Source organism: Hypanus sabinus, chromosome 19, assembly GCF_030144855.1.
Source record: "Hypanus sabinus isolate sHypSab1 chromosome 19, sHypSab1.hap1, whole genome shotgun sequence".
NCBI classification, from domain to species: domain Eukaryota; kingdom Metazoa; phylum Chordata; class Chondrichthyes; order Myliobatiformes; family Dasyatidae; genus Hypanus; species Hypanus sabinus.
In genome coordinates, this window is record NC_082724.1 from 6,132,117 (window position 1) to 6,142,618 (window position 10,502).

The 10,502-nt window shown below is 42.0% G+C and overlaps 1 protein-coding gene across 1 annotated transcript in view; it reads right to left on the reverse strand.

The window, feature by feature from the left end:
• The window catches only part of mcm2 (minichromosome maintenance complex component 2), a 40,930-nt gene extending 32,329 nt beyond the window's left edge, over positions 1-8,601 (reverse strand). Inside the window, exons 1-3 of the mRNA XM_059943942.1 lie at positions 8,536-8,601; positions 4,468-4,655; positions 3,152-3,324 (exon numbers count right to left, since the gene is read on the reverse strand). Of these exons, the coding sequence (XP_059799925.1) occupies positions 3,152-3,324; positions 4,468-4,655; positions 8,536-8,541 (367 nt within the window). The 5' untranslated portion in view covers positions 8,542-8,601. The remainder of the gene's footprint in view (positions 1-3,151; positions 3,325-4,467; positions 4,656-8,535) is intronic.
• Positions 8,602-10,502: the final 1,901 nt, after the last annotated feature.

Here is a 10,502-nt window from a genome sequence, read left to right on the forward strand (position 1 = left end):
AATGCCAGTGAGCTGCCATTCTAGAAAGAAACCAAGTTTTAAAAAATAATCAGCAGGTGCCATTTCATTGGTTTGTCACTCAACCCTGGAACATCTGAACAGTAAAGATTTAACCATCAGAATGCTCTTTATTGCCTCCAGCTTTGCATTCAATATTATCACCCTCAAAACTAATTAATAAGCTTCAAGACCTTCGCCTCAGCCCTTCCTTTTGCAATTGGATCCTCCATTTCCTCACTTGCAGACTCCAGTCAGTTTGGACTGGCAACATCTCCTTTACAATCTCCATCACTACCAGTGTACCCATGGGAGCTTGGTACTCTGCTCTACTCATTTTATACTTATGACTGTGTGGCTAAGCACAGCTCCAATGCCATATTCAAGTTGGCCAAATCAAAAGAGGTGATAAATCAACATACTCAAGGGAGACTGACAATTTGGTTGCATGATGCCACAATAACAACCCCTCACTTAATGTCAGCAAAATCAAAGAGCTGATTGACCACAGGGAGGACATTGGAGGTCCATAAGCCAGTCCTCGTCAGGGGATCAGCAATTTTCAATTCCACATTTCAGAGGATGTGCCCTGGTTCCAGCAAGTAATTGCCATTACTGAGAATGCAGGGGAAAGCCTCTACTTTCTTAAAAGTTGGTGCAGATTTGGCACGTCATTTAAATTGACCCTCCCCACCACTGAGCACATTTATAAAGAGCGCTGTAGGAGGAAAGCAGCAGCCATCATCAAGGACCCCCACCAGCCTGGCCATGCTCTCTTCTTGCTGTTGCCATCAGGAACAAGGTACAGAAACCTCAAGTCCCACACCAACAGTTATTACCTTTGAACTATAAGATACAGGAGCAGAAGTAGGCTATTCAGCCCATTGAGTCTGCTCTGCCATTCCATCATGGGCTGATCCAATTCTTCCAGTCATCTCCACTCCCCTGCCCTCTCCCCATACCCTCTGATGCCCTGGCTAATCAAGAACCTATCTCTGCCTTAAATGCATCCAATGACTCGGCCTCCACAGCTGCTCGTGGCAACAAATTCAACAGATTTACCACCTCTGACAAAAGTAATTTCTCTGCATCTGTTCCAAATGGACATCCTTCAATCCTGAAGTTGTGCCCTCTTGTCTTAGAATCCCCTACCATGGGAAATAACTTTGCCGTATCTAATCTGTTCAGGCCTTTTAACATGTTGAATGTTTCTAAGAGATCCCCCCCCTCAGTCTCCTGAACTCCAGGGAATACAGCCCAAGAGCTGCCAGACGTTCCTCATACGGTAGCCCTTTCATTCCTGGAATCATTCTCATGAATCTTCTCTGAACCCTCTCCAATGTCAGTATATCCTTCCTAAAATAAGGAACCCAAAACTGCACACAATACTCCAAGTGTGGTCTCACGAGTGTCTAATAGACCCTCAACATCACATCCCTGCTCTTATATTCTTCACCTCTAAAAATGAATGCCAACATGCATTCACCTTCTTCACCACCAACTAAATCTGGAGGTTAATCTTCAGGGTATCTTGCACAAGAATTCCAAGTCCCTTTGCATCTCTGCATTTTGAATTCTCTCTCCATCTAAGTAATAGTCTGCCCGTTTATTTCTTACACCAAAGTGCATGACCATACACTTTTCAACATTGTATTTCATTTGACACTTCTTTGCCCATTCCCCTAAACTATCTAAGTCTCTCTGCAGGCTCTCCGTTTCCTTAACACAACCCGCTCCTCCACCTAGTCCCACAGTCCAAATCATTGATATACATCCTAAAAAGCAGTGGTCCCAACACCAACCCCTGTGGAACTTCACTGGTAACTGGCACCCAGCCAGAATTGGATCCCTTTATTCCCACACTCTGTTTTCTCTTTGTGGAATCAATCTTAAGGAATGTACTACTATGTTCTCAATATTTATCGTTTGCTTATTTATCTCTCCCCCACCTTTTTGTATTTGCAGTCTGTTGTTCTCAGCTCATTGGTTGTCTGCCTGTCTTTGCTGTGTGCTGATTTTCATTGATTTTATTGTGTTCTTCGTATTTACTGTGAATCTAAGGGTAGCATATGGTGACATACATACACTTTATAAGTTTAAATTGAACTTTGAATTACAGTTAATTACTCTTGGTAGGTATTTGTAACATTGTAACATGCTAGCAGGCAAAGTCTGGAAACTTTACAAGCAATGCTCCATTTCAGGCGTGCACATGCACACCATCTTTTGCTATTAGCACACAAAAGGTTGCCACCCTCTATCTTGTTGGCATGTTAAGTAAATTCCACAATCGTACACAAATCACATTTCCTTTTCTTTCAGATGGTGCCAACTGGCTTTAAGCTTTGTTAGCCCATTTCAAACAACTTTAGTAACATGTGAAAAGATTGATATTGTTACATGTTGTCCTATAATACCTGAGAAATAACACTCATTGATGTGTATTATTTTATTTATCTTAAACAATGAACAACAAACTGGACTTGGTAGTTTATTATCCTTAGAATAGCTTCAGATTTACTTCCACTTAAAAACTCAGTGCGCACTTGTCACTAGGCAAAAAATTGCACAGCACAAGGCTTTTGCGCATACTGGTCATTACAAATTAGAGGGAACATAGCTTGCAAGCCAACTGCAGAGTTCTAAAGCGAAGTCACAAAAAGATGACAGAAACAGAAGGCAAAAAGGCTGTAACATAACAAAAGTAGGATATCCTTTACTGTGGACATAGTATTTGGATGTTACACAAAGCCAGAAACCTCGTCATCAATGATAGCAAAGCCTTAAGCAGACTGTTTTGAACAGCTACCAGTTTGGCACAAGCAAATCTCCCACTTGGTGAATTATGTTTGCTTCAATCCTACTAAACTGCCTGGATGGCAGTGATACAATTTGATTTGCTCAATAAACGAGTACCAGTATGGAATTTCTAACAGAGTGAGCATTTAATTCTTCCACTGTCTTGACATATCAATGATCATTTATTTCCTATTTTCATAAAAATTAACAGACTGATTTTATTGGCATTCATTGTGTCTGTCAGTGCATTCACTACTTGTTTATAATACCCAAAGGACATAAAGAAAAAGAATATGTAAACAAGTTTAGTGGTTACTGCCAACCTCCCTGAAAAATTTTGCAAGGCAAGACCTACCGTACAAGAGGTCTATCCTCATCCGCCCTTGGCGCAAACCCTCTGCATCGTCTCTCCTTCGCATTTCTCTTTCAGCTTCTGCTCGTTGGCTGGCAGTCAACTCCTCCAGGTCTTCGTCATCATCCAGACCTTCCTGCTCATAGACGTCCAATTCCGGAATAACACGGTAGTCCCTAAAAATGGGCAGTTTCAAGAATTCATTTTACTCCCAGCATGTCTAGTAGGAAATGGGAAAACAATTCTAAAAGACAATTGGAGAGGTATACTGTGCAAATCCCTCATGAAGACCATGGATGGAGGATTAATGTTAAAAATGTGGACAAATTGCCATTGTTCTTTACAGAATAAAGTCAGACAGATAAGGTTAAAGATGGTGCTGGTGAAACACAGTGATACCTTGCTGGTAGAAAAAAAACTACCTACTTTATTAATCACTCTCATTTTCTCGGAAAGGATCACTGCAATCTAATTTCCCTTTTGGAGAGCCTGTACAACCTGCCATTTTTGTGGTGTGAACTGTAATCTCAAAGGTGCAGGACCGTATTGGCATGGTATGTACAGGCTGAATTGAGGCGGTGGCAGGGCTCATGCCAGAAAGGAAGGAAGAAGGCGATCTTTGGCCATTGCTGGAGCGGACTTGGAGTCAACTTAAAGTGGCAGATCTGAGGCATGGCAGCAGGGCCTGGGCCCATGAGTGAGAACCAAGCTGATTTAAGCACTTTGTAAAGATTGGGTAAGGGGGCGAATAGAGGCAGCAGGACCCAGGTCCAAGAGCAAGGAACAAGCTGGTGTTTGACCGGTTTAAGCACCAGGTCAGATCGGAAAGGTCGGGGGGGATGAGGCCAGAGGTGAGGAACAGACCCATGTTTAGCTCACTGCCCAGCGAGAGCTGCTCTTCTCTGCGCTGAACCAAGGCTGTGGTGTGCATTTAATGAGCTCCTGGACTGCATGCAGTGATGACTGGCTCTGTGGCTATGAACTCACTTCCGTGAACTTTAGTTCTGGATGCTTAGAGCTTAGAAAAATAGAGGGCTGTGGATAACCCTAGGTAATTTCTAAAGTAAGGGCATGTTCGGCACAGCTTTGTGGGCTGAGTGCCTGTATTATGCTGTAGGCTTTCTATGTTATTTGCCAATTGTTTATTGTTTGTATGACTTATTATTTCCCCCCCCCCCCACATTAGGTCTTTTTAAATGGTTTCTTTGTTTAGTGGCTGCCTGTAAGGAGATGAATATCAAGGTTGCATATAAGTATACATGCTTTGAACTTTCAAAGACAAATTTAGAGAACATCAACAAGAATTGACCATTACTGACCGTTCCATGTCATCTCCTATCAGATCCTCCCCATCCTCTTCCTCCTCTGGCAGCACATCAGTTCCTAAAAGACCTTCTGATTCATCTTCAAATGGTGGTAAGTCTCTTCCTGGACTGGAAGTCAAGGCATCTCCACGCCGAGGAGTTTGATTAGGGCTAGTCGCCATGGAGAATGACTCAGAAGAATCCTAAATGGGGATGGAGTACAGAGGAAGACATAACGAGACATTATTTTTATGATTCTCAAGTTTCAACTCATATTCATTAACTTGCTTAAGATACCTTAGTTTACAGTACAAAAATGGAAAAGCCCTCGTATTCCTAAATGTTGAAGGAGATAAAGATTATCCATATACTGTTAAAAGTTTTAGTAATTCGCAAGTGGATTTACATCTTGCCACAAGCTTTTTAGCTTACTATAAACATACCCAAAATGTTAACTGATGCACTTCCAGCAGATTTGATAGAGCAGGCAACATGTATCTCCTCCTTGACGGTGGTAATGAGAAGGCATGTACTGGGTGATAGGGGTCCTTAATGAAAGCATCACTCCTTGAAGATGTCCTCGATGTTGGGGAGGCTAGTGTCCATGATGCTGCCGAGTTTAGAACTTTCTGAAGCTTATTTTGATGCTGTGCAGTGCCACCCTCCCATACAAGATTGTGATGCAATCAGAACACTCTCCACTGTACACCAGTAGAAATTTGAGAGTGTCTTTGACATGCCAAATCTCCTCAAACTCCTAATGAAATATAGCTCCTCGTACAACACGCTGGAGGAACTCAGCGGGTCGGGCAGCATCCATGGAAATGAGCAGTCAATGCTTCGGGCCGAGACCCTTTGTCAGGACTCCAGCTGAGTCCTGATGAAGGGTCTCTACCCAAAACATTGTCTGCTCGTTTCAATGGATGCTGCCCGACCTGCTGAGTTCCTCCAGTGTGTTTGTATGTGTTGCTTTGACTCCAGCGTCTGCAGTGCACTTTGAAATATAGCTGCTGTTGTGCCTGCATCGATATGTTGGGTCCAGGATTGATCTTGAGAGATGTTGACACTCAAGAACTAGAAAATGCTCACCTTTTCCATCTCTAACCCCACTGTGAGCACGTGTTCACTCATCTTACCCTTTCTGAAGTCTACAATCAATTCTTGTGTCTTACTGACATCGAGTGCAAGGTTGCTGCTGCAACACCATTGATCTATCTCACTCCTGTTCCCATGTCATCTCCACTTAGCTGATAACACAAATCTGAACTCTCATTGGAAATGGTTTCTCATTACTCTAAATCTTTCAAACACCCCCTAGCAAGCTAATACAGAAACCAAGGAAAGGTGATTGTTCCTAAACCTGCACCTATATTTGCCAAGTGGCTGTGGATTGCTAAATTACTATACAGAGGCTCAACAGAAAGGATCACATCATGTTCATTATATCTCAGTACAATATAGTCATTAGAAAACATTTTAGAATAACATTCAGTAAAAAAAAACCCTAGAGGCTCAACCAAAATTACATAATCACATTCACTGTATCTCAGCTAGACAGATGGTACAACACAATCAAAAAACATTTAGAATACTGTAATGTTCAGTGAAAAAATGAGTATCTGAATTGTATAGAACTGATATGTCAAAACTCCAGTTTAGTGTCTATAGTGAAAATGGTTTGGTGGAGAACTTAAAGTATATAAAGATTTCCATCTTTTTATTCAAACTCTTGCTTTGATATTTTTCTTCTTACAAAAATTCATATTTAATAGAGACATACTGACCAATAGGTCTCTATCTTCTAACAGAGTGGGATACAAGTTAATAGGAGTGTCATGGCAAAGTTTCAGGCTCTTTGGCCCAACTGACTCCATGAACACACACTCACCTATTATTCTCTTCTTACATTACTTATTTTTTAATATTGTAACTTACAGTATTTTTCAATCTGCTGCAAAACAAACATCACGACATATGCCAGTGATAAGCCTGATTCTGAACTGGTCAATGCCAACAAAGCTGCCCCATCCAAGCCAATCCATTTGCCTGCATTTGGCAAATAGCCCTCCACATCTTTGTAATCCATCTACTTAGACTAAACTTCTCCATTAAAATAATTTAGCATATTCACATCTACCAATGTACAAATCCCTTCAGAGCAATTCTGCACATGCCTACAAAAAATGAATCTCCAGGTAGCAAATGTACACAATAAATTTTACTTGGACCATCAGTGCACTCGGGTAGTACATGGAAAAAGCGACAATACAGAATAAAGTGTTACAGTGACAGAGAAATGGTCACTTTCCATTTGTAGGTTATTGAGCTTGATCTACCATATACAGTAGTAAAATTTGACTGTACCCCCAACTCCACACTCCTTTTCTGTCTCAGCATGCACAAAATAACCTTGAGTGATGCAGAAATCTGCATGAACAGAACTGGTCAAAGTCAAATTTATTTTCAGAGTTACCTTGAGATTCATTGTCTCGCAGGAAAATAAAAGAAAAACAATATATTCTACAGAAAAAAAGCTATACATAAAAAGACTGACAAAGAACTGAAGTGCAAAAGACAAATTGATCAATTCAATAATACCAAGGATGAGTTGTAAAGATTCCACAAAAGTGAGCCTGCAGATTGTGGAATCCTTTGGGAGCTGAGGTGAGTGAAGTTATCCCTTAGTTAGGCAACCTGATGGTAGAGGGTTTACAGTTGTTCCTAAACCTGAAGTGAGTCATGAGGCTCTTGTACCTTCTTTCTGATGAGAGTGAGAAGAGAGCATATTGTGGGTAGTGGCGGTTCCTGATGGATGCTGCTATCCCACGACAGTGTATCGTATTCGTGTGCTCAGTCGTGGAGAGGGCTTTACCCATGATGGATTGGGTCACATCCATGACTTATTGTAAGATTTTCCATCCAAGGGCATTAGTTTCCATACCAGGCTAGGATGCAGCCAGTCAATATTCTCTCCACCACACTTCTACATAAGTCTGTAAAGGTTTTAGATCATATTCTGGATCTAGGCAAACTTCCAGAAAATAGAGGTGCTGTCGTGTATTCTTTGTGATGGCATTCATATGTTGATCACAGAGTGGGAGGAGTATGTCCTGCAAATCCCTTTCCTGGGGTAAATCCTATAAATACCCTCCCTCTCAGGGCCCACACCACCAATTGCAGGAACTATTACCCCTCAACCATCAGGCTCTAAAACCAACGGGACAACTTCACTTGCCCCATCTCTAAACTGTTGTCACAGCCTTTGGACTCACTTTCAAGGACCCTTCATTTCATATTTTCGACATTTATTACACACACACACACTCCCCCTTTTGTATCAGCAGAATTTGTTGCCTTTGGCACATTCGTAGTGTACCCATCTTGCCTGTGGTCTTTACTGTGCCGCAAGGAAATGAATCTCAGGGTTGTATATGGTGACATATACGTACTTCGACAATAAATTTGCTTTGAAGTCTTACAAACTCTCAGCCCATATCAACGTGTTCGAAGGTGAGATCGATCGCTGAGGACCGTTCAGCGCCGGGGTGGGAGGGGAAGCAAGTCTCCTCTTGGCGAGGATTCGGAGTTGGTGAAGGGTTTACACTTCATTTACCTGAACTTTATTTTAAGTGCTCTTGTGAAGAGGCATCACGGCTTTATTGTGAGAAAATACAGACATAAAAGCGTAACAACTTTATTAATGTCCTAACGAAGGGTCTCAGTCCAAACGTTGACTGTTTATTCATTTCCATAGATGTTGCCTGATCTGCAGCGTTCTGCGTGTAATTCTCCAGATTTCCAGCAGCTCTCGTGTTAAGGACTTCATTGATGTGCTTTAAACTATAATATCCTGTTAATAGTGAGCACTATTCCTGCATTAACCAGCGGGACGATCCAACCTGACAGGCCAGCCTTGGGCTGATAGGCCGCCGAGCCCCGCTCTCTCCGTTTCCCAGTTAAAAGAAAACCAGAGCAGCCGCAAAACTGCCGAACGGAACACTTTCCTGTCAGGTTTTGTCCGGCAGGCCGATGAAGAAGCCATCCCCACCGCAATTACCTCCCTCCTTGCTTCCCTTCACTCACCGCCATAATGCCTCCGCGTCCTCTCCCCCAGCAGCGGACGAAAACTTTTCGCGCCAAATCACCCACCTGACCCAAATCTCGCGCCAAATCGCCTAATACGTGCTTTGCGTCGACACGTTTCATGAATATTAATCTAGCGTGATGTCGTATTTAGGATAATAATTAGGCGCGCTCTTTGTCATAATTGTGGGGGGGGGGGTGGAGCGAAATGTGTGTAAATTTGAATATTTCTTCGATATGCACGAGCACGAAGCGTCACGGAGGAATATAGGGCACGTGGCAGGGAAATTTTATATGGGTGATAAATCCTGTTTTAGAAAATATCTGGAACTGAGTAAAATTAACTTGAGAACAAATTAAAATATCAATGAAGAGCGAATAAGAACAGAAAGCTCCAGTCCCATCCCTCAGGTATAACCATTGGCTGTTGTTGAGCGTCATTTCAAACTACCTCATGATCTGATTTGCTATCTTCCTTGTCAATTAAGATTCAGGTAAGAGATCATCGCCAAATTGCGAATAGGTTCCAGATAAGAAGAAATTAATATTGTCTTCTTTCCACCCTTTGGAGTGGTTCTTCCAGCTGTAATGGGGACAGAATAGTGAAAATATTCAGGAGTATCTATTGCAAAGGGGATTTCGTTCTCCTTTACACTCATGCACTGGAAATCCGGTAAAACAATCTTGATCTTCAGATAAATTGCTGTCCTTCCACTTTTATCAAGAATTTTATTGTAAAGGAATAGGTCTCCTTGCATAGTAACCTTTAAAATTTCTGGGTGATCCATTCTCAACTTCCTATTCTTCCAACTCTAGGCTACCCCCCACCCCCCGGAAAATCAGGCACATCCACAGAACTTCCGTGAACATTGCCTCTCTTGACCACTGAATTGAAGATATTAATGCTTTTCCTTTGGAGTGAAGGAAGTGATGCACCATCAATAACTCACTCTGAGACATAAGGCGAGATATCGGCTTTTATTGACTGGAAGAAGGAACAAGCAGTAAGTGACCACCATACTACATCCTGGAGACTGAGAGGCCGGGCTCAGGCCTCGATCGCCTTTAAACAGGGGTCTGTGGGAGGAGCCACAGGAGCAGTCAGCGGGGAGGGGGGGAGGTGTCCAGACAGGTATATGTAGTTCACCACAGGAAGATGAGAGGTGACTTTGATAGAGGTGTACAAGATGTTGAGAGACATAGGTCAAGCAGACAGTCAGATACTTTTTCCCAAGGTCGAAATAGCTAACATGAGAGGGCATATTAAGGTGATTGGAGGAAAATATAGAGAGTATGTTAGAAAAGATAGTAAGAGATTTGAAATCTTTTACTATCTCTTCTTTCAGTTAGTCCTGACGAAGGGTCTTGGCCCAAAACGTCGACTGTGCTTCCTGTGGATGCTGCTTGGCCTGCTGCATTCCACCAGCGTTTTGTGTGTGTTGCTAGGGTTTCCAGCATCTGCAGATTTCCTCGTGTTTGAGAGCATGTCAGAGGTAGTTTTGTTACAGAGAGAGTGGTGGGTCTGTGGAACATGTTGCCAGATGGTAGAGGCAGATGCATTAACTTTTAAGAGACTCTCAGATAGTCTCAAGAAAAAGAGGGCAAACCCTAATCCTCCTACCACCTCTTATTGGCTTTCCTCTATCATGTCCTGTTTTAGTCTAGAGAAAATAAGAAGTCGGACATTGGATACATAGTTTAAATTTGAAGAAATCTGGCAACCTTTTATTCAGTGTTTTCATACGATCTGATTTGTGTACTGATTCTCTTCCAGCTATTTTTTCAGAACCTTGGATTTGATCAGAGAGTCTCCCTTCTCTTGGTTTTTCTCTCAGGACAGACTGCCCAGTCCTTTTATTTTCTGTTTAGAATACTGTAGTGGATTTTTTTTCTCTTTAATTTTATTTAAGAATTTCTAATAGTCCTTCCTTTCTTCATAAATTGATATGAGGAGAATTATACATTCT